The sequence below is a fragment of the Suillus fuscotomentosus genome, assembly GCF_016647785.1.
Source record: "Suillus fuscotomentosus strain FC203 chromosome Unknown F5891scaffold_9, whole genome shotgun sequence".
Classification (NCBI taxonomy): Eukaryota; Fungi; Basidiomycota; class Agaricomycetes; order Boletales; family Suillaceae; genus Suillus; species Suillus fuscotomentosus.
Window position 1 is genome coordinate 562,797 of NW_024539521.1, and position 22,508 is coordinate 585,304.

The following is a 22,508-nucleotide window of genomic DNA, read 5'->3' on the forward strand; positions in this document are numbered from 1 at the left end:
AACTGAAATTCAGGGTGAACACCATTTTAGGTAAATATTTGTTGTCATATATTTGTGGACGTGTCGCGTCGCGTTCGTCACGTGACTGACGCGTCCTTAATTGGTTCACGCTTTCGTAGTTTAGATGGTGAAACATAATGGTGACTCTGATCTCAGATCTGAATTTGATGCAGAGTACTCTATGGTAGATCATAAACTTGTAGTCTAGAAGATAGTAGACAGTAACTGTCATATATAAAGGTACGCGCGACCATAGGACAGAAACTGGAATTTAAAAAAAGGAAAAAAAAAGGTGACATTGAACCCCCGTATTTGGCTTAACCTGAGACAGCCTTCTCGGACGTCGGAGTTCGTTCATAATACCATATTCCAGTTTCTGCGCAGGTTGAAGAGATAATGGAGTCGAGAGGCTTGAAGTGGCCGAATTGCTCCTAGGACAGGATTGAGTAAACCACAGTACATTCGTTATTAACGCGACATACTGTGCCCAGAACATGGTGGAAGTACCGGATCTCCTTCCAAACAGTGCCATTATCCAAACAGCCAAGCCAAGGGTCGGCACCAGTTTGAGAGTAAATGGCATTTGTGATCTGTGCGCGGGTGTATGTCGTTTTATTGGAGGGAACAATTCCAGAACTATTATTGCCGAAAATTGTCAGCAGTCAAGGACTACGGCGAATAAACTTGACCTTACGCAGCGAGTATATCGTAAGTAGGATACATCTGGTAAACCTTTACGGCAGTCTCGAAGAAGTTGACGACTTCCTGGTGTTTCTTGTATCCGGGGTAGTAGCAAGCAACGTCGAATGCGGATGTGCAAGTAGCATGTATTGAGTACTGGTAGCAGCTCTGTCAACAGGCCCTCCATGTAAGTAATATCTGCCCACCTCGTGAGCCCATAAATCCTCATTAGGTGCGCCCTGGTTGATCCAGAAGGTATCCACTGCAACGCATGTTTGATCATCTATATTGACATGTAGTTTTGTTCACATACTGTAATCCAATAAGTCGGAGCGACCGAATTCCTGGATAAATGTTCTAACACTCGGTCCTTTATAAGGATTAATGACCGTTCCATTGGGCAAGGTTGATGGCAATGGCTTGGGGTCATACTGCCTGCCAGGATCGCAGTACTGGCCTATCGAAGTACTAGGCAGGGCGAAAGGCGTCCCTCAGCATTCATGAGATTTACAAAGCAAGACAACTTACCCATCGCAGTTGAGTGGCACTATGCCATGAATACTCCAGCTGTTTTTTGGAAACAGTTGGGCCTGGAGCTCGAGACCAGTATATGTATTCCAGTACTGCGCCTGTAACACAAGCCCGCCTCGTACGACATTGCAACATGAATCCGTCACAATCGTTGTATTCTCGCAGGAGTACTGTACTGGGAGGCCGACACATGTCTCAATGTTCGGGTACGTGGGGTAGAATTTGGCATGAACCACGGAGACCAGGACTCCGAGAATGACAAGGGACAACATACTATCAGAGTCAGTGTTCGACTTGAGAGGTATTTCTTTGCTGGGGGATCATGTTGCCGACATTTATATCTAAGACTCCCACCTGCCATTTGATGTGCAAGGTCTGACCTGGTCTGACTAGGCTTGACCCTTCAACAGGGGACCTACGTGGCGGAACACCCTAGCGCGCGGCGGCGCTAGTGCTGGGGGCAGAATTATTTGCGAGCAATGATTGTGCCGGCAGAACCACCACTTCTGCCCCCTGGCAAAATTTTCAAAGTGCTACAAGGCTATGTCACTAGAAAACACCATTAGAAGACATCAGCACGTCCACATCCCACTGTCCGTGTGAGGTGTGATCATAGTTTGACATTCTGCCGGATTCTGCCATCTGCCAGGCAGAACCGGTTTGGCAGAACCACTGACCTTGAGACTCGAAGCATGATAAAAATTGATTGTTGGCTGCTTGTTGGCCATAACCCAGCTGCTACATAGCTTATTCGCACGCGTTCCAAATTGATACATATAGCAGACAAACATCGGAATAACAAATGCGGCGTACAAAGTCGAAGCACGTGTGCTCGGATGAATATATTCTTGTAGTCAGAAAGATACAGGGCTTTCACGTTTACATGTGAATTTGACATGAAAGTGACGGAAGGTTAGCTTTTCAGGTAGGTGTATCAAGATTTAATAGCTATAGTCCCTCGCTGAGATTAACGCAGCCAAATTCCCTGCAAAACTCGTCTTGGCTTGGATATTGCAAATCTTACCGCCGATATGACAATTTTGATTCATGTAGATCAACCAGCAGCTTTTGTTCCACCTTCCCTTCGACTTTTATGAGACCTTTCTCCGATCTTAGCGCCTTATGGTGAAATCAGACAAACTCCTTTCCGATATAAGGGCAAAAATGACAATGTGATGCTCAATAGCAGAATTATGTTGGTTATTGTGATATATGGGTCAAACGGACCTTTGAGATTATAACAAATGAGAATGTCCTCCAGAACATGATCAGAATACGATAAAAATATAGTAATAATGTGATCATTCCCTTCGCATTTTCATTTCTTTGTAACCTGATTAGAATGTCACAAACATTTGGTGCGAATCTCGAGGTTCGCGCCACATTCTCATTTCGTATAATCTCTTTTTTTCCCCAGTGTAACTTTCGAGATATTCAAACAGTTCTCACTCACTTATAACTTTCTTTTAGCCTAAACACATCACTACCTGATGGCGCATTTCTCGATTTCCACCCCGTTTGAGCTCTTGATAGTCGAGAATTAGACTGGTGACATGTTGACTGGCCATAACCGACTATTGACCGAAGTGACCGCTCTATGGTAAGTTATTCTTCTCCGCTGTGAGATTTATGTGCATAAGGTGACTTTGTGATCTTCGATTCCGGGATTCGCAAGAAGGTACAGTAAGCAAGACATATTTTCCGATGCCCAGCCTTTCATGTCATTTGTTTGACGGGCACTCACAAAATGCTGTCAGGCACAGTGAGCATGCGGCTGGCGTATTCGCCGTGCGACAGCTATGATGGATGACGACTCCTCAAGACGTTGAAGCAGTCGCTGCAAGAGACCACGCAACGTTTTTGTACCTTCCGATCTTGGCACATGAAGGTTGTAGAGCAGAAAACGGTAGACAGCGACTTTATGTAAAGGCATACGTGACCTTGTAGAACAAGCTGACAATGTGCGTCTTGCATTTGACCTAGTAAGAGACAACCCGCTCGGATGTCGGAGTCCGCTCATAATACCAGATTCCCGTCTCTGCGCAGCTCGACGGAGTAGTGGAGTTGAGGGTTTTCACAGTACTGGTCGTACGAGCTATGCAGGGGATCAGTAATCATGACTGAATCATGACATTTTGGAAGAAATTTGTCCTACCCGTCGCAGTTATCCGGCCATAGGCCGTGAATGCCCCAGCTGCCTTGTGGAAGCAGCTGTCCCTGGGACTCGAGACCAGTATAGGTATCCCAATACTGTGTCTGTAGCACGAGTCCGCCTTGTACGACATTGCAGCATGAATTCGCTAAGACCGTTGTGTTCTCGCAAGAATATTGCACTGGGAGGCTGACACATGCATCGATGTTCGGGTACGTGGTGAACAAATTCTGAGTCGACCGCGACAGGTGAAGGAATTCAGCGTGAACTATGGAGACCGAGGTTGCGAGACTGATAAGGGACAGCTTGAACATATCACAGAGAATGCGTTTGACAGAGGTACTTCATACCGGGGGATTATGTTTGCCGACTTTATACCTGTGACCCTTGCCTGCTCACCAAAACCGAAGCATCGACAAGAACGTGCGTATCTGGACCATGTGCAACAGCCGCAGAGAATGGAATTGACATGGGTAGAATCACGCGGTCACTACAAGGCCCGGAAGACCTAGTCAACGTTGACCGGTATTTGACTAGCATTTGATACTCGAAGTGCTCACGAACCATGAATGACGATGAATAAGGTTTCGTGCCCTAAGCACTTGTAAGCTGGGATCAACACGTTTCAAAGAGTTTGAGCTAGATGTCGGCTAAGTTTGGGCTGACTTCAAGCTGCGGTTTCTAATCGCGGTTAAGCTCAAGTCGCAGTATCCCGGCCCTTGGTCTAAATTTAATTTATTTCGAGACGTCGGCAGCAACACATGTGCAACACTCTAGAAGTACAAGGCAGATTAAAACATGATCCATCTTAAGGATCGACTAATAGGTCCAGAGTCGAGCAAAAGTCCAAGAGCAGCTAGTAAGCACGAAGAAGATCATATATCGGTCCATCCACCTTCGTCCAGCTTGTAAGAGGCCTCGCTCTCAGGGCGGTCGGGGCTGTCCACCAGCTTCGCGACACGTTCTTCAGCCCGTCCTGAAAGTTAGGTGGATAATATTAGTACGGTTTGCATTTGGCTTTGGACTCCTTTTGGATGACACCGCAACCCACGGTAGGCGCTAGTGACTTGCCTTTGCGAAGGAACATCCGAGTAGCTGAGGAGTGCGATAAAATATGTCCGCCGATGGGTTTGAGAGCCCCGCCAGCCACGAACGTCATTGTTGCTCCTGGGTCGGCTACGCGAAGAGGATGAGCTGCGATTTCAAAATAAGACCAGTTAAATACATACATTGTACTTGGTTGGTTATCAAAACAGCAATCTGCGAGAGATGTCAGTCTTGTCAAATAGTTCGCCAACGAACATCAAACGTTGAATTCTTCTGAAAGCTTAGTGAGCTTCGACATCACCTATTGCGAATGGATCGCGTTAGTAAGCACGACTAGGGAGTCATTTGAATCGTTGTGCCCACTTGTGCTAGCTACATTATGGTGAGTCTTAGCATCCCGCAACGCAGGCTCGAAGACCTACCTTCTGTTGCCTTTCGCTGAGTTCGCCACGACCAGAAAAATCGACGCGAAAGAGAGCCATAATGGAGTCTACGATCTGATTACTGAGTAAGCAATTTCCTAGCCACGGACATTGCAAGACCTACTAGAAGACGGAAGTCTTTGTCCTCCGCAAAGCGCATGGAGCATTCGCTGATGAGTTCCATCTGCAACATATCAGCGATGGCTGTATAGCAGTAGAGGAGGGGAGCAACCTGGTGTTCACTGTTGAAGGCGCGCGCTGCAAATGCTATGTCTCAATGACGTGAGGTATACAGCCAGAAATATACCATAAAGGATATTTTCGAGCGCCATATTCCCGTCCACACCAAACCGGTCAGCGATGGACCTGATGCGATCTGGTCTGAATGTCCCTAATACAAGAAGAGCGTCGGTGATAGGTTGTCGCTCGTAAAATAATAACCACTGCACCTTCGGTATCGATATATGCGACCTGGTTTTCACATTGGATTTGCCTTGATTGCAGAAGAAAGATTTGCTCACTTTGCCAGAGGCCCCACCCATCTCCGGAGGGAGTTGAGTGACAACAGACATTGTGTGGGCCAGCTGTGTCTTTCCAGTGCGAAATTCACCGTAGACTGGTTTAAAACAGCTGAATGCTAAAAATGCAAAAAAAAACGGCAGGGCTAACTACCTTCGGAAATTGACTGTGACATCAGCCCACCTGGAAGCTAGTAAGTACGATCCCTGTTGTGATATATCGATATACCCACCACCTAAGATTGTGTCTACCGACTTGCTTCCAGTACTGATGACAAGCACGCGCTTTCTTCGATCCTGGACTTCAATACCAGTTGCAAAGGAAGATCCCTTGTAAAGGATTGTGAATATTAGAAGACAATATATGGCTGATGGTTACCGCGATTTTCTGTGCTGCCTCCTGTGTAACATCTCGGATTGAAAACACGGTTACCAATATGAATATATGCGCACCTTGATCTTCTCAACCTTCGCTTCCGACATACCCTGCAAAGAAAATATCGAATTCGTCAGAGTCCTCCTGGAAAAAAATTGTAGTAGAATTGTGCGAACCTTTATTTTCAGTAATTGACGACGCGTAGTCATCACGACACCAGACACAGTATTGATTGAGGCACTCTAGAGCATCCATAAGCCTGGTAGATATTGCGCATATACTGGGTGAATACCTTGAGTTTTAAGATATCTTGCACGTTTATGCCCTACAATACGCTCTGAGTCGCGAGCATATATACGCATGAAGGATACCAACATATTGCTGCAATTCATCCACATTATCAAAGAATGGCGTCTATAACGCGTCGCGTCGCGTCAGTACGCGTGAGCCTTACAACGGATATCGATGACTGCAAACAACCTTGCCTCTTCGATGTCTTCACCACTTGGACTTGATGGTCGACTGGGAGGAGGCATGCTTCCTTCTGGTGCAGCTTGTCGACGAGGGGCCATGGTTGCAATACGAAATAGTTCTAGAATTGTATGGGTTAGAAATAAGAACCCGGAACCAAACACTTCATATAATCGATGTACAGCCACCGCTATGACCCTGACGAAAACGGAAGTTAAACTCCTAGGCTCTAGTACATACGAGGTGTGCTTGGAAGCAAGGCAGCATGAGCCACGCTTAAATCAAAGAACTCTGCAGACAACGCTATAAATTGTAACCCTCGAGCTAGTCGAGAAAATATACAATATTGATACATTGACCAAGTACTATACTGGTTGGCCTGCTACATGCCGTCATTGTTGCGTCATGGCTGGCGTGTCTATCTACGGGCAAGCCCTAAGGAGTATAGTCATCTTCCGCAGAGCGCTTCCTGCATATGAACTCTTTGTGAAGGTTAGACTCATGTTTTAATCGAACAAGGAAGAAAAGTCGAACGTACTCCGAACAGAACTGTGTGATTTAGATAATGGTAGAGCTCGTAAAGGTCTGCTCTGAGCTCGTACTGATCCACAGGTTCGGTCTTGGGCAGGTGTTCATGGTACTTTTCAAAAAAGCTATGGGGAAATCCACCGAAGATACGAGCGATGGCTAGACTAAACCCCGCATATGTTAAGATGAAGCTGCGATTACTCCGCCTTTGCTGTTGTACTCACTCAGCTTCATTGTGACCGAAGTAAGATGACGGATCGAAGATAACAGGTTTATCCGATGAACTATCTATACCTGCATTACCACTCTGCTATCATTAGCATACAGTTGTGAATGCTCAACAAGACACTTACCCAGAGGTCACCATGCAATAGCACGGGCTGAATCTCAAGGGGGCGAAGCAAAAATGGTATCACTCTACACTGCTGCAGTAGCTGACCCTCGTAATAAGCTACCATGCACTTACTTGGACCTTACTTGTTCCCCCTTGGTGCAAAGTTCGGAAAAGCTGCCTTTATCGCGAAGCATGGCAAGCAGACTTCCAATCATGGCGCTGTAGCATTCTTCCCAGGTTTGATACCAGCCGTTATCTTGCCGAGTTGCACCGCAGAAGGTAGGCACATGAAATCCAAAGCCCATGGTGCTCTTGTACACGTGCAGCTCCGTGGCTAGCCTCATCCCAAGTTCCCCCCCTGCTTTGTGGTTTGAAGTAAGACTTGTTATATTCCGATATTCCGACAGGAAATAAGGCCGTTCAGATGTCGTGGCAGGATTATCTGGACCAACCGCTGCGAACACCTGAGGGGCTAGTCCCGGTGCAGCATTGTATATGGCTCTGAGTGACTCTGCCTCTCCCACGAATTGTTCTCGTTCGCTGAGCGAACCTACTTTGGCATAGTACTTCCTCCCCAGTGAAGATTCTATGATCGGAAAACTGAATACGAACTGTGCATGTGGTTCTATTTTTTGAAGGTGAGGGAGAAATATCTTGTCCATTATGTGGTATCGAACCAAGTGACATGACGATTTAGACTCCGGGTCTGGCATGTAGGCGGTGGCGCGGGCCGCGCGGTACCCTCATTCTGGATACTTCCGAATCAGGAGCAGTGGTTGATTAGTACTCGCTTGTCCTAATACGGTTTAACTTATTGAGTTCCCAGGGAAGCTCAAAGTAGGCTGATGTCCGCAGTGGTTTCGCTTCAAAGTCCTCTGCCAGTATTTTACCAGGCGGCCGCCCTGCCGTTCATCGGACAGGTTCTCGCGGCAAAGAAAAACTTGGCCAAAGCTACTTTTCGACGGATGCTTTCCTTGAATTCCCAGAGCTGGAGTAGGCTTTCGAGGATAGGGTAATCTCCGAGAGTACTTAAGTTCTCGATTAACTGACAAAGCCTCTTCACGCATCGTGCGTTCAAAAGAATCATCTGCACTTTTTCAGGCCTTCGAGAACAGGATGCTTGTTGGACGTTGTACATCTGAATTAACCGCCCTTCGTTCGGACTTTGCAGTTTTGACGTCATCAGTCGCTAATTTCAGCAACTCTAGTTGGCCAGACCACCGCTGATCGGCATATTGTGCATCAGGGAGTATGCCCTTATCTCAACGTTGTGACATTGTCGCTTACAATGTTAACAGAGATCTCGCTCGTCACCTGGGGTAAGCATATGAAGGTGGCCGCAGTTTCCCGTAAACTCTATAGCCCAAGGTGTGGATTTTGCTCTTCATATTTCGCGTAGACTCACAATCATGCAGAAGTTGTGGAAAGACGATCAAATAGAGTATTGCAAGAAGGTTATCTAACGCGCGCATCGATTTCATTAAGGTTCACGCTCGCGGCGGGTCCTCAAGACCTCATGGTCATATTTCTGGGCAGAGTTAGTCGGAGAACTAGAGACTTCAATATGGGTCTTGTCTTATCTGTATCCACAGCTGCGGCATTAGGACGCAGAACGAACGGTGTCAGGGGCTCCGATGTGACAACAAAACAAGGTTGTAATGGCAGACTACAAAAGTCGATTTTTATCATCCCTTGGCGTCGGTAACTAATTTGTGCAGGTATTCATCGAGGAAAACACTTTGTTTGGAGCCGTTGGTTTGATCGTGAACCATCAGGGATGGGAAGATAGACTTCACGTTGCCTCTCCAGCTCATAGAAATCTTCGTTGGACTCTGATGGCGGCATGCACTTTCGTATCAAGGTTATAACATTAAAACATCGACCAAGCATTTTTAACGTTGCTAATCCAAGGAGATGCTAGCATCTAGATAGATATGATCAGGAATTTCTTTCCTTTTACATTCGCTCTCCATTACCGAGATACGAATAACGAATAATCTAGACAATTTTTTCTATGAGTGTAGCGACTTCAGCATTTGTTCAGCTTCTTTATATCGTTTTCTAGTCCCCTCGATGACAATATCATCGATTCCCCATCCCTTGCCGTTTGCGTTTGGTCCACTCTCTAATCCTTTTCTGTACCCAGCGGCAGTCAACGCATTTCTGACATACTGCTTGTCAAAGCTTGGCTGTCCTTTGCCAGGTTCATACTGGTCTCGGGGCCAGTATCGCGACGAATCAGGCGTAAGGACCTCGTCCACAAGGATGAGCTCGTCTTGCCCAGCAGAAGCAGAGGGAACAAGACCGAATTCAAACTTCGTGTCTGCGAGAATAAGTCCACATGATTCTGCATATTCAGCAGCAGCCATATATAGTTGCAAAGATGCAGCCTGAATACGGTCGAATAGATCTTGACCGATGAGTTGAGCGGCTGATAAAGTGGGTATAAGCGACTTGAGACAAGCTATTCCAACGATAGCACCTTTTTCAGGCGAGATGTTCTCGTCATGGGCGCCTTGCTCAGCCTTGGTAGACGGAGTGAAGATCGGTGTCGGGAACTTTTGAGATTCTTCCATCCTCTCCGGTATTGGGATACCGCAGACAGTCTGTGACTTTTGGTACTCTGCCCAGGCTGATCCTATTCACAAAGTCATCCCGGCGGCCCCTGGAGATTATCCGGACAACGAATCAGCTCACCAGTGATGTATCCTCTGACGATCGCTTCTATGGGCACTATTTTGGCCTTTCTTACAAGCATAGTGCGGTCCTCGAGTTGCTCGCGGTATTCCCGGACTTCATCTGGCATCTCATCGATATTGACGGTAACAAGATGGTTAGGAATGATGTGCTTCAGCTTCTCGAACCAGAACAGCGAGATGCTTGTGAGGAGTTTGCCTTTGTCTGGGATACCCTAAAAGCAGGGCACATTAAATCAGGCAGAAAAGAGTTCAGAGATATCTACGGACGCTGTTGAGGACGACATCGTACACTGATATCCGGTCGGTTGCGACAAACAATAGATGATCGGGCGACGAAGTTGCGTAAACGTCGCGGACCTTTCCTCTGGAAAGAAGTTGAAAGTCTGGCAAATCCGTTTGTAGCAGGGCTGCCATTGCGGGGCAAAGAAGAGATATCTGATTAGAGACTGGATGGTTACGGAAACGGGCTACTTCGGCGATCGCAATATTTGGAGTGGTGATGTAAGATGATGATCCTGTACTCTAGAGTGTATGTGTGTATGTATGCGTGTGTCAGTTGTGTCTATATTCCTATTACTCCTGTAATGCTAAAGGACGCCGTCAAGATATCTATAAGGACTCCGCGTTATACAGTCGGGACAAGCCTACAATCGTTGTCAGCACTTGAACCATGCAACCAAGGGTCAGGACACCAACAAATCATATTTGACTAATTCGTCAACATCAATGAATGCTGTTGAGGCCATTTGACGAGCTTCTACCCACATCCAGACCTGTCTCGAGGATAAGTATTGGTAGAAAAGAAAACACCCAGCATCTACCTTCAATAACGCTCCAAAGTTTCCTGAGGGCAACTGTGTCATCGACTCTTGAGTTGTCATCTGCCGTCCAAGCTGTCGTAGAATCGGCAATGCGCTCTTGAAAAGATCTAGACTTGGATCCAAATGTCTCCCAATGCCTTCAAGGAGTAATATGGAGATAACCGTATTGATAAAATCCGCCTCCATCTTGACATGGTGCTGCCGCACAGCCGTTAGAACATCAGTCAAAATATCTGAAATCTTGATTTGCCCCAGTGAGAACGTTTTCCGCTTGATGCTCAGAACAATGTGTTGCATCTTCAGTGCAAACGTTTCGGTGTCGATCGCAAGTTCGGGAGTCCGACAACGTTCGACCATCAATTGACCGGCTCGGTAGCCATCGAACTCAGCAATAGCTCTGAAAAGATCGAGGAAGTTCTTGCGGTTTGCCGCGTTAAGCGTTGTCACGAGACCAGCATCGATGAAAACGATTTCAGGAATGTAGCCCTGCTCCGATGAAACCCTAAGTTCCTTTTGCCATTCCTCACGGGAATGTCTGAGTGAGCGTAGTCGGACTACCATTTCATCAGATTCCAGCGGGTGCTCGACAAGAACTTCGGCAGAGCCCTTTTGTGGGAAGAATGAGGAGTACATGTTCATGAGGAGGTCACGGGTGGTCGGAGGCTTTGTGAATTTGATCATGATGTTGCCCGGATGAAGATCAGAGTGCACGAAGTTGTCAAGTAGTAGCATTTTCTGCAGGAAAATAAGTAAAAGAAAACTACTAGAGATAATTCACGAACCAAGAAAGCATCCAATCCGACGGTTGCCAATTGATCATCAAATGGCCCACCTCCGTTTTTCAGGAAGTACTCCATGCGCAAGGCGTTCTCGTATTCCTCGACAAGTAAGTCGGCAGTCGAAAACGTCTTCAAAGGACGTGGAAATGATACTGGCACATTTCTCGAAGCAAAGTTATTTTCAAATGTCAGCAGATTCTCTGCTTCGATTCGGAGGTCGAGTTGTCGACGCATCATTTCACCAAAGACGCTGACCTCCTCTGGGAGTGATAACCATTGCATACCAGGGAAAAGGTTAATGACCCGCGCAAAGAACGACATTATAGATAGGTCATGCGCAATATCCTTGGCGACGCGAGGATGCAAGACTTTGATGGCGACAGATGCAGTAGGTACTGAAGGCGGAGGGTCTTGCAGGATAACGGGAGCCAGCGACCCTGTGGGTGATTTGGTTTGCCGTTTTGGACCAAGGTAAGAGGGAGGTATAAGATCATGCTTGAGATTTGCCCGGTAGACCTACAGATAATGAGTCCATTAGTAGCCCACAGAAGCCAGCAGTAAACCCACTTGTGCAATGGCACCGACTCCTATCGGATTCTCATCAAAAACTTCGAACACTTCGTCGAATGGCCGTTCAAACGCCCTTTCGATGACTTGCTTAGTGTGCATGAGTGAATGAGGCTTTCCGCGAGAGTGCAAGGACCCCATTTTCTCGCAAAGTAATGACGGGAAGAGATCAGCCCGCGATGCTGCCCATTGCCCAAGCTGAATGGTCAGACGGTGAGATGGAAAGGACACTATGGGATAGATACCTTGATGAATGTTGGCCCGGCGGTCTGCATCCTCCTGACAAGAAATTCGTACCACCAAACGGCTCCCCACTTGTCACCCTTATATCTACGTTCAGGCTTCCCGATAAGCAGCATAGGCATGGTAATGATGACAGGTATGAAGAGGTAGAACAAGTGAATGAATCTTCGTGCCGTCAACACAGGTTCCCACAAGTGTTCCTGCAACAGAGATAATATCCGCGAGGGAATAGACATATGTGGTTCTGCCGGTGATCCTATTATAGTGTCTCTTGCTTGTACGTCTAGGTCGTGTTCTGTACACGGAATAAGTGTCGGCGAGGAAAAGATGGAAGGTAGGTGGAGCTGTTGGCTAGGATAGAGGTAAAGTGCGACACCGCCAGTCACGGGAATAAGCCATGCAATATTGCGCCATACTCGTGTGCGTGATTTATTAGGACTTTTGAATGACTGTAAATGAGATAGAGCAGTATGTTGTGATCGCTGGAAGGTATGACGGAGGCTCGACCCAGACCCACGGACGATACTGAGGCGGTGAGATAGCACTAGCAACCGCATTTGCGAGGGAAGTGCATGTATACGCTGAAACTGCATCTTTCGTAGCACCGAGACAGTACTTGTGTATTTCTACACGTTAGTTGGGAAGACACCAGCCAGTGCTCTGCAGAGCAAATTAGTGACTCGGAAGTACCTTAGAGTGAACAACTCACTGTCATGGACTAGAAGGTCAAAACGCACAGACCAGATATTAGCGCTACGTACTCCAGTACAGTTGTGATGACCTACTAGGAGCCTGGTGCGATAATTGATGTCACGGCCTGGATCCTGCGTTTGCTTTTCGGGGCATCCATATTTGGGAACTACTCCATAACACGTGCATGGTCAATGCGTCTTGACTCTTGATTGTTCACGAAAAACAAACGCGCAATAAAATAATCTTATATGCTTGTACATTTTTTTCGCATCGTTATTGTCGTGCTCGATTGTTGGTGGTCGCGACTCACACGTATCATAATTGATTAAGGATTAACCATTGATTATTCTTTGTGATATCGCTCACGTGACTGAGAATATTTACGGTGAAATCATTAATCTCTGCCGGGCCACCACCACCTCCCCCATGCTATAAGATCACTACCAGCACCGGTATTGTACCAACAAGTCTCCCGAATCATCTGCGGGAAGTCTGAACGTTATATAAGTGGTTCATTTTCGCAAGAGATTAGGAAGGAACCTGCCAGTGCACCTGTACTAGTACGTCTTGTTCAAACCAAGTGACCCGGTCATTTCTTATAGCCAGACACGCGCTCATACCTGCTCATAGCCTCTGGTCCTCTAGCCGTCTGTTTGCTTTTCTCATTCGTATTTATTCGGCTGTGAGTCTACGAAGTTCTTTCCAAATGAATACCTGAATTACTAACTTCGTATCTCAAGTGACCACCTCGCTTGCTTCCTATACCAAGTATTAAGGTTCCCCACTCTACGCGTTGCATTATCTAAATATACTGCAGGGACGGGCACGATACAAGATGGCCAAATCAACGAAAACACCCAAAGGTCAACCGACGCGCAAGCACAAGAAGCGGCGTCTCTCCCCAAAGGATCACTTCGCCCGTCTCATGAAGGAATCAGTGGAGGTTGTCCCCGAAGAAGTTCCTTCTACTGAGTCCTCATCTGCTGCATCTACTTCGACCACTCAGACTGCTCCCGCTCCCAACTACTCTAATATCCTTCTCATTGAGAAATTTCAGGATGCTCTCGATACTCGGACGGCTGTATGCCGCCGCCTCGAAATCCTCGTACGGAGCTCAACTTTGTACACCCCATCAGCACAAGCTCGTTTGATCAAGTGCTTACGGGATGACTACATCCGGGGGGACAGAACGAGGAAGGCCATTGACAATCTGCGACATTCTGATTTCATCAGCGCTACGAGCATGGCAAATCAGGATGCAGAATTCATTACGAAAGAGGTTATGGAGAGCACGAGATTATTTTTCGAGGGAAGTAAGGAACTACAGGAAATAGGGGATCAAATTGCAACACAGTTCTCATAGTATCAGTGGGTTTTCGTCTCAAGCACTAATAATGGGTTTGGGCGCTAATGTTATCAGCAGGTCACGAGTTCTGCATGTCTCGTGCTTAGTCGATGTCGCTTTCTTGCACCGAAATATCATAGCATATATTCTACTTGCACTCGCCCGTAACATCCTTTTTGTACGCACAAGAAACCATAATCAAGCCGCAGTGTTACGGGCCCATCGCTCTGCATGACAGCGTGGATCAATCCAAATAGCAGACCGGACCATGGGAAAGCACACCAGGCACATACTCGCAGGGAGTATGTAGGTCCAGCAAGTGACTCATTGCGTTCACAATGAGGTCTATGAACGAATCCACCAAGAACTATTGAGCACTGACATGAGTTGTAGCGGGCTTGGTCATGCATGACAGACGGAACCTTCCGTGCTGAGATGGACAGATGCAACCACAAGCTAGTCACGTAGTGTCACTCTGACAGACACGCGGGAATCCGAATCTCAGCGCTACACTATTAGAGGCCTTTGTATGGATCTTCATACACGGTATCCTCTGTTTTCCCGCATCATTGTGCATCTCTGGAAGTGTTGCAGTCATGGTTTGGAAAGCCTAAGTCTTTTGGTCTATTTCATTGATACAAATTGCAAAGCCAGAATGAAATTTCCACTAGATGTATTGATGGTAGATATAGCACAGATATTCGTGTATGTTAGACGATAGCATGGAGAGCAATGGAATGATTGATTGATGTAAAGTAGATTCCTGTGGTTTAAGGACCGACCATATGGTACAACGATAGCGAAAGCAAGATACAGGTTGAGAGCCAACAGCACGAGCTGCAGGATTAGTAGATTGTGCAGCTATGACAAACTACTTGGTTTTCCAAGATAGCTTCCTCGCAACTAGTATCGCAAGGTCCTGCCGACGTAACATGTGAGGGCGAGCAGCTACTGTAAGCAAGGGTAGAAAACGTACGATGATTAGAGTTGCGAAGTTTAGATGCTTGACGTGAGGTTGGGCGTCAGTCTCGGCAACTTCAATAGCTTCCTGCGGGTTCTCAGCATTGGGATGCTGCTCTTCAGGGAGGTCGGGCTGCATTGGAGAATTGAATAAGACTACAAAATGACAAAAAGAAAACGCGTACAAAGTTGAGGATCACCGGTCCAACACTGTCATCGTTTTCAACAATATCATACAGGCTGCTGGGACTATCATTAACAGCATGCTTCGCGACAAGGGTCAAAAATAGCGCTGAAATGATGTTCGTGGCATCGCTCACCATAATCTCACGTTGGCTGAGTTTGACTCTCGGGTAAGGGTGGAAACGAAGCAAATAAGAGGCCCTGTAGCTTGGCAATCTCATGTTGCTCATCGAATACTGGTTTATTACAAGAGAAAATGAAGGAAAAGGGATGTCGTTTACTTTGCGTGAAGACATTTGGGGGTTTAAATAGCAGCGAAGATTCGATCGAACGAAAATAATTTGGGGCGGCCATAGTCTAAGTTCTAGAACTCCGAATTCGCAATCCCGACAGGGCTTTAGTGCCGATTGCTTGGTTGGCGCCTGTTCCAGTGTGTCACTTGTAAATCTTCAAATTTGCAAATGTCGGTACGACATTTGCTTCCGCGGAACCAATTCTCAGCCCGTCTTCATGAGCGACCTCAACCCAGAACAGCCATCTAAACGAGAGGCACGAGATGGCGCAGGGGGGACAGGATGGTCATTATTGAGCACCAGGTCGCTCCATCAAAGCTATGGACCGCCGTTGCAGAACCTCCACGATACACGCCACGGACCTCGACATGTTCGATCGAGTCTTATGCACTGCTCAGAGCATCATGAGAATGATGCACAAGCCAGAGCATCCCTGGCTGGGAAAGAAGAGTCAGTACATACGAAGCGTAAGTGCGTGGACTCTCTCATGGGGAGCTCTCTGTCGTACGGGATAAAATATATCTGTGATATACTGATCAACCATCCTGAGCAATCATATTCCTTCAACATGCCAGACAAAAAACACCCAATGTTGGGTCACTCGTTGTCAGCGAGGACAGCGTGACACAAAGTGTGACACATTGCGTGACCCAAAAAGGGGTATCAAAGCAACTTCGCGCACGAGCCAGGCAAGTTTCCAACCACCATCATGAAACATGAACACGACTCAACAGCGTGCTATCAAGCTCCCAAGATGTGTCAAGCATTAATATGAGTCAAGATATAGTCGCTATGGCTGCATCAAGATCGACCCCCCAAGTTTCAACTGACGCAATCGCCTCCATCAACATCAACGAGTGGTAACCAATGCCAACATTGATATGCCCCAGAAACAAAACATGGTTTGAGTGAACAAGACACTCACCAGTGACTATGAGTTGGCTCAATGCCCCCCTACATGCACCGTAAGCTGTCCCAAACTCTCCACAAATTTCCGCGCATCAAGACGTGAAGAATGTCGAACCGAATGATCCAATCTGAGAAGAAAATGCCATCAAGCTGCATAAACCATGAAGACCTCCAGCGCCGTTGCTGACCAAAAAAACTGGCATTTTTCACCGTCGCGATTTGCAGTTCTTGCCTTTCTTGACGCAGTTGGCAATGTCGAGCTGTGACCGATCTAACTTGAAGTGCGACCAAGCATCTTGCGTGCCCTCATGAGGGGCATGATACGTCCAAGGCGACTTCTGATTTGCAAGGGGTCCATGGGTGCGTCAAGTGGTATCGAAGCCGCTCGTGTCGTTCTTCAAGATCAACAATTCAAGAAATTCGTCTACCCTCTTGCGTTTGCCTGAGTGGTTGATGCTAAGCCTAATTTTGCGTTGCGGGACGACAGTGGTTTCGTGAATGGTTCCGAATTCGTGGGTGTTAGGTCCACAAACTTGAAATCGAAGTGGCTCAGGACCCTGGGTGGACCGTGCACACAACTCCGCTCGCCAATTCCAGCCAAAGTTTTTGCAGCCTCCTAGCCGATTAATCAATACCGGTCTCAGAAATCTAAGTATTGATTTATCTTAACGGAATTGTCGTCTGGGACCACACCACCTACCCATGCATGAAAGTTCTGGCAAGAGGACGACTTTGCCTGAGAACAGTTCACTACAATGGAAAGACGATGGCTCAGCATTGCACCTGAAGTTTGTCTGGGACAAGCTGAGCCTCTACATACTTCTTCCTGCCTCACGATGCATCCAGCAATTTCAACTTGCGTCAAGGCTTGATCACGAAGCATTACTATCTTGATTTCGTTATAGAACTACCGAAATATCGTTGCTCTGACTGAACCAGGATGTTGTGCTGCTACCCTCCCACTGCCAACGGGCAAGTTGCCGTTTCCTCTGTACGGCGTTCGCTAATTTTTGATTCCGGGATGATTCCAGGCATTCGTCCTCAAGCTTTTGGTCCATATTCTATCACATTGTGATTCCTGCGCGGTGAATCCATGCTACACAAATCACACCTATACGAGCGGTCATCGCCAGTCACTGCCATATCTCTTGCACTGTGCCGAGAAATAGAGGAAAGCAAAATTCATCAGTGTTACATTTGAACGTCAGGACAGCCTGTTTGCATTCTACTCGATGTTGGACGACCTTGTAATTTTTTGTCATCTTCCTCATTGTCTGCAGCGTCTGATCATTCGACTCCAGGCAACTTGGGACTTTAGGCTTTGTTTTTTGTGTTACGAAATTGTGCAGGTCAGTGCCTCATCCATTTTTCGTGCTCGACAACCTTTGCTGATGAGCTGTAGGCAATCAATTGCAAAAGATCCACATGATAGTGAATGCCCAAATCTTCCAATAGACGATGCAAAGACCTCTCTGCGCTATTGCCCGCACGTTCTTGGCATTTGGTCTGGTGTGACGACCGAGAGCACTTCTTGCCGCTATTGTGCAACCCCCTTGGGTTACCCATTCCATTCTTAGAACTGGGATACACGCTAGCACCGTCTTGTCCCCTAATTGTGATTCGTTAGCCTCCCTTGGAGCTCAGATGCACCTTCGAGGTCTATGTGACTTGCGGGAACTTTTCTGTTGCAACGCATGCCAGAGCCTTGGTGCACGAGAGCTACTTCGTTTGGCTTCTCTACCATCGTTCAAGTCCCTCCTCAAGCCATACCGCGATAATAATACCCAATCCAATCCCACTCGAATGTAAAATTTCCAACTTGATGAAGTGCACATCGCTGAACCATCACTTTCTGCCCTTAATCGCTGTCTCATAAGAGTCCGAGCACTTGACTTTAACATAGTTGCTCCGGTGCTGCCGTTTAGTCGCTCGACACACTTACAGCTCGATTGCATATGTACCTCGGCCATCGATAATGCCTTACTCAAGACAATGGTGTAATCCTGCCTCAGCTCGAGGATTTTGGGATTGGAAGTGCGGGTCGTTATCGAGTCCTGCCATCTCTTACCTTCATGGGATTTGCCCATCTTATACATCATAGCCCCCGCCTGCACACTATCGACATGTCGTTTTGCGCATATGAAATCGACATAGACAGTGAGCTGTTCTCTACGACCACTCCCAACGAGGAGAGCACCAGACCTCGGTGAACATGTCTCGAGTCGTCGATCGCATTGCCTTAGCCTGTGGACTTCTTGCCAAATTTGATGATGCGGCTTCCCCTTACCACCGCCATTTGAACATCTCAAGAATAGATGGAGTAGGATGAATACGTTCTCGAGGGGTTGATGAACCATCAGTGCAATGGCACTCAGTGCGTTCTTACAGTATAATTTTTTTATCCTTGATTCTTGTCCGCTGGCGCCGAGTCCTACGATAGACACTACCTACACTATAGATGTTATTACTTGACGGACACAGAACTCGAGTCTGAGGATTTTTTCATGCATATTATTACACTAGTACTGTTCGTACTTCCTGCCGGCCTTTAGCTTTTTACGGTATCTTGAGTTCCCTGTCGGTGCTCTACATTCTCCATCGCCATCTAATCCGTATCATGCACCTCTGCAAGTGCTGCAGCCATGGCTTTATACAACCCATGTTCTGTGCCGAGTCCGTAAGTGAATGTCATGCGCCCAAGAACGGAAGAGCCATCGTCAGGGTCTAGTTCGAGCTGCGAAGACAAGATATAAAAGACATCACCATTATCGTGCTAGTATGGAAATACCACGCACCAACGCAATTACATCATCTAGTAAGTGAGCTTGCCCCACTGTCATACCGTGCAGCCCGACATGACCAGTGTGGACAATGTGCACGTGAAAGTGGTCTGTGCAATAGATTAAATTGATCCTTGATCCTTGAATAACTACTCACAATAACTCGGCTGATAATGGATGTACATCCTGACGCCACCACGGCCGATACCCCACTTATTCTGCACAACTCTCCAAGCATCTCTTCGAAGGTTCTTGAGCATTTCCAAGTGCGGCTTTTTGCGGAGATCGCGCATGCAGTGTACGTCAGAGTGTGTATAAATTGCGAGGAGGTAGAGGTCGGAGACATTGGTTGTGTCCCACTTCATGTCGGGAAGAATGAGAAAGTCCGAAGAGGCATTTAGGATATTGGATGCTTCAGCGGTACCTACGAGGATGTCCTGGACCCTGGGGATGTGGTTAGCTTGTGGGCTGTGACTGAGACAAGGAATACCATTGTGTGCGTGCGGGGTCGAAGGCGAGAATGTATGATTTGACAATAGACTGGTAGAGGGCGGGGGTCTCGTGCACCATGAGAACGTCCTGCTTTGTATACTAATGCATAGCCATCAACCTGAATGATAACGGAGAAATGAATAAGACGGACCTTGCGGACGTGGACGTCAGTAGCGGGGCAGATGACATAGATCTTCACGTCAGGGGAGTCATCGCGCTTGTGAAGCCATGCAAAGAACCACGAGTACTGAATTACAATGGACAAAAAGATCAGTGTCTGGTTGAGAGGAAAAGGATGACAGGATATACAATGTCAGTGCTTCCGATTTTCTTGGTAGACTCAAGAATGCCAGATGAGAGCTGGGCAGCGACAGTAGATGACAGGGACGTGCGCTCGAAGCGAAGGACGGCACGAAGAGGTACAGAGGGTGCCGATGGTGAGGGTAGTGTGCCCAGGACGGCTAACGTATGTGCGAGCGCGTCTAAGTTGTCATTATATGATCAAATTGTTGTTAGCTCGTCATGACAATATTACTACACGTACTTTCATCCAGAACGCGATCAAACACGAATTCTTTGAGGTTAACTTGAATACTTGCTATATCACCAGTCATGATCAAGATCAAGATCGAGAAATACGAAAATGGACAATGTTTGGTTAGACTGACTCAGCCCAAACTGAGCCCACATCATGATCGGATGAACTAGCCGTTATGCATTGTGCCATCAACCGTCCAAAAGCTAGCCTGATTGGCAAGTCTCTCGCGCAAGCCTAAAGTCTTCATCTCCGACTCCGACTGAGTCTCTCAGGCTGGGTGCTCGCCACATCCCTGAGTTCAACGGCGGTGCTGCGTTAGTAAAATGACATCTAACATGAACGACTACCCAAAGACTTTCGTGCGACATGCTTGACATCGTTCAATGCATCGCGAAATTTTGGCAGAGGTCGCAATGTCACTAGAGAGCGGAAGCGACCTGGAAGGTTGGCGATGCAGTTTTCATCGTCGTTCACTGTTTCGGCCAATATTTGAAGGAGATGGACTCGAGTATCGGCATCGCCACTCTCATCGCCTGACTTACCACCACTGTTGGAAGACGTCCGGTATAGCTTTCAAGTAAGCATCCTTTGTAATGACACCAGCTAGCGCCCTTCGCATGTTTTCGTCACGGTCATCATCTACAAGTTTTGCATGTGCTCGTGCAATTAGCTGATCCCCCATTTTATCTCCCGGTGCACAAAACAGCCTTGGAAGTTACGAGCTGTCAAAAATCACGTTAGTTGGTCAGATGATGTATAGTTATCTTGACGAGGAAAATAGTCAGGGGCCTGACCCAAGGTTGATATTCTCATGGCGGCCAGGCCCTACCAGTATCAATGCCGGCCCGGTCCATCCCTCTATCATAAAACTCAGTATGGTGGTCACTATGCATGGCTGCCCGCTTGTCCATCTTCCGCAGACTGCCAACCCAGAGTCACGGTGAAGTCTACCTCAGACAGTATTCAACAATGGCCTCCCCGAAAGTTTGGTTTAGTCAATCATTTTTACTACTGATCAGGAAACGAAGCTGACAACCTTCTCCGCATCCAGTCACTGGTGCATCGGCTGGTCTAGGGCGCAAGGTTGTCGAATACGCTTTGAGCAAAGGAGACAACGTAGTTGCCACCCTGCGCAAACCATCGATGTTGGAAGACCTCACTGCTGAATACCCTTCTTCCCGCCTCGTCACTTTCCCACTCGATGTAACAGATACGCCCTCGATCACCACAGCGTTCAATCAGGCCATCTCGCACTTCAGTCGTGTCGATGTCGTGCTGAATAATGCAGGATACTATATAGTATCAGAAACTGAAGGCATGCCTCACAAGGCCGCACGAGAAATGTTTGATGTGCTGTTCTGGGGTGCGGAGAATGTCATGCGTGAAGCCATTCGATGCTTCAGGGACGTGAATCGTCCCATAGGAGGGCGGATATTGAACGTTTCTTCCCGGAATGCCTTTATTCCACAGGTTGGCACTGTACATTATGCTTCGGCGTAAGTTCATGTATTCTGCACAATTTTCCTGGCAGGTTAACATCCTAATGATAGTAAAGCTGGTAGGTAGGCTCTCAACTTCGTCTTAAAGATCTGAAGGTCAACCGGGTGTCGTTAGCGTTGGAATGTTTGACGGAAGGGTATATCGCCGAACTTGACCCAGAGTGGCAAATCAAAGTAGGTCGCTTGTATCGCTCAATTTTGGAACTCAACATAATTTACCTTGACAAAAGATCACCCTCATCGAGCCTGGCCTTTTTCGTACGTCGATGATTCAAAGCCGTATGACAGAACCGGTTCACCCTGCTTATGAATCGAACCCAACCCTCTCAAGTCGCAAATACCGAGCTCTCTATCCTGACATCGAGGACACGCATTTTGATGGCGATCCGGCCAAGTTTGCAGAAGTGGTCTACAAGTTGTCCCGTTTGGATGACCCCCCAATACGCCTCCCTTTGCACAGGGTCGCATTGGAATCTGCGAGAAAGAAGGGGGAATCTTTACTCGAAACTGCCGAAAATTGGTTCAGCTGGTCGGACGATGTGTACTTGCATAAACGAATGAAAGATCAGTGTCATATATTTTTAGTAGGTATCATGTTGTCGGTACATCGATTAAGAGTATATACGCACTATAGAGAATGTTTTAGG

General features: G+C 47.2%; 9 protein-coding genes across 9 annotated transcripts; 2 read left to right on the plus strand and 7 right to left on the minus strand.

Annotated features, from left to right (window-relative positions):
• Positions 1 to 170: 170 nt before the first annotated feature.
• F5891DRAFT_1012201 (ribonuclease T2) lies at positions 171 to 1,909 on the minus strand. The gene is made up of 6 exons (XM_041360711.1): positions 1,210 to 1,909; positions 995 to 1,149; positions 888 to 943; positions 695 to 837; positions 483 to 636; positions 171 to 431 (listed from the first exon to the last, which is right to left on the minus strand). Exons 1-6 carry the CDS (start codon positions 1,482 to 1,484, stop codon positions 318 to 320), a joined length of 897 nt encoding a protein of 298 aa, XP_041230225.1. The 5' UTR covers positions 1,485 to 1,909; the 3' UTR covers positions 171 to 317.
• A 2,174-nt stretch (positions 1,910 to 4,083) lies between these two features.
• On the minus strand, positions 4,084 to 6,299 carry F5891DRAFT_1275601 (Rad51-domain-containing protein; the record flags this gene model as incomplete). Its single annotated transcript, XM_041370213.1, has 17 exons — positions 4,084 to 4,340; positions 4,412 to 4,540; positions 4,594 to 4,624; positions 4,674 to 4,712; positions 4,775 to 4,783; positions 4,834 to 4,908; positions 4,958 to 5,017; positions 5,066 to 5,091; positions 5,141 to 5,449; positions 5,506 to 5,535; positions 5,585 to 5,681; positions 5,731 to 5,751; positions 5,805 to 5,837; positions 5,904 to 5,969; positions 6,020 to 6,052; positions 6,103 to 6,141; positions 6,198 to 6,299. 17 exons carry the CDS (start codon positions 6,297 to 6,299, stop codon positions 4,240 to 4,242), a joined length of 1,200 nt encoding a protein of 399 aa, XP_041230226.1. The 3' UTR covers positions 4,084 to 4,239.
• Positions 6,300 to 6,484: 185 nt separating this feature from the next.
• F5891DRAFT_1012247 (Fructosamine/Ketosamine-3-kinase) lies at positions 6,485 to 7,738 on the minus strand. Its single transcript, XM_041360712.1, has 5 exons — positions 7,193 to 7,738; positions 7,080 to 7,143; positions 6,951 to 7,033; positions 6,737 to 6,890; positions 6,485 to 6,680 (listed from the first exon to the last, which is right to left on the minus strand). The coding sequence occupies exons 1-5, from the start codon at positions 7,720 to 7,722 to the stop codon at positions 6,621 to 6,623; spliced, it is 891 nt and encodes a 296-aa protein (XP_041230227.1). The 5' UTR covers positions 7,723 to 7,738; the 3' UTR covers positions 6,485 to 6,620.
• Positions 7,739 to 9,072: 1,334 nt separating this feature from the next.
• On the minus strand, positions 9,073 to 10,173 carry F5891DRAFT_944733 (phosphoribosylaminoimidazole-succinocarboxamide synthase; the record flags this gene model as incomplete). Its single annotated transcript, XM_041374579.1, has 4 exons — positions 9,073 to 9,491; positions 9,543 to 9,698; positions 9,746 to 9,971; positions 10,027 to 10,173. 4 exons carry the CDS (start codon positions 10,171 to 10,173, stop codon positions 9,073 to 9,075), a joined length of 948 nt encoding a protein of 315 aa, XP_041230228.1.
• Positions 10,038 to 12,945, minus strand: F5891DRAFT_753315 (uncharacterized protein). Its single transcript, XM_041373111.1, has 7 exons — positions 12,879 to 12,945; positions 12,172 to 12,829; positions 11,927 to 12,124; positions 11,363 to 11,875; positions 10,581 to 11,315; positions 10,456 to 10,532; positions 10,038 to 10,403 (listed from the first exon to the last, which is right to left on the minus strand). The coding sequence occupies exons 2-7, from the start codon at positions 12,760 to 12,762 to the stop codon at positions 10,385 to 10,387; spliced, it is 2,133 nt and encodes a 710-aa protein (XP_041230229.1). The 5' UTR covers positions 12,763 to 12,829; positions 12,879 to 12,945; the 3' UTR covers positions 10,038 to 10,384.
• Positions 12,946 to 13,274: 329 nt separating this feature from the next.
• On the plus strand, positions 13,275 to 14,706 carry F5891DRAFT_1012255 (uncharacterized protein). Its single transcript, XM_041360713.1, has 5 exons — positions 13,275 to 13,442; positions 13,493 to 13,544; positions 13,603 to 13,630; positions 13,680 to 14,230; positions 14,286 to 14,706. Exon 4 carries the CDS (start codon positions 13,698 to 13,700, stop codon positions 14,223 to 14,225), a length of 528 nt encoding a protein of 175 aa, XP_041230230.1. The 5' UTR covers positions 13,275 to 13,442; positions 13,493 to 13,544; positions 13,603 to 13,630; positions 13,680 to 13,697; the 3' UTR covers positions 14,226 to 14,230; positions 14,286 to 14,706.
• Positions 14,707 to 14,847: 141 nt separating this feature from the next.
• On the minus strand, positions 14,848 to 15,753 carry F5891DRAFT_753403 (uncharacterized protein). The gene is made up of 4 exons (XM_041373112.1): positions 15,488 to 15,753; positions 15,353 to 15,433; positions 15,184 to 15,300; positions 14,848 to 15,126 (listed from the first exon to the last, which is right to left on the minus strand). Exons 1-4 carry the CDS (start codon positions 15,644 to 15,646, stop codon positions 15,079 to 15,081), a joined length of 405 nt encoding a protein of 134 aa, XP_041230231.1. The 5' UTR covers positions 15,647 to 15,753; the 3' UTR covers positions 14,848 to 15,078.
• Positions 15,754 to 19,157: 3,404 nt separating this feature from the next.
• On the minus strand, positions 19,158 to 20,438 carry F5891DRAFT_1184072 (scavenger mRNA decapping enzyme; the record flags this gene model as incomplete). The annotated part of the gene is made up of 7 exons (XM_041366389.1): positions 19,158 to 19,286; positions 19,348 to 19,442; positions 19,490 to 19,776; positions 19,823 to 19,923; positions 19,976 to 20,071; positions 20,134 to 20,306; positions 20,369 to 20,438. The coding sequence occupies 7 exons, from the start codon at positions 20,436 to 20,438 to the stop codon at positions 19,158 to 19,160; spliced, it is 951 nt and encodes a 316-aa protein (XP_041230232.1).
• Positions 20,439 to 21,331: 893 nt separating this feature from the next.
• On the plus strand, positions 21,332 to 22,495 carry F5891DRAFT_1126438 (uncharacterized protein; the record flags this gene model as incomplete). Its single annotated transcript, XM_041364090.1, has 6 exons — positions 21,332 to 21,356; positions 21,414 to 21,858; positions 21,913 to 21,920; positions 21,977 to 22,035; positions 22,092 to 22,402; positions 22,450 to 22,495. The coding sequence occupies 6 exons, from the start codon at positions 21,332 to 21,334 to the stop codon at positions 22,493 to 22,495; spliced, it is 894 nt and encodes a 297-aa protein (XP_041230233.1).
• Positions 22,496 to 22,508: the final 13 nt, after the last annotated feature.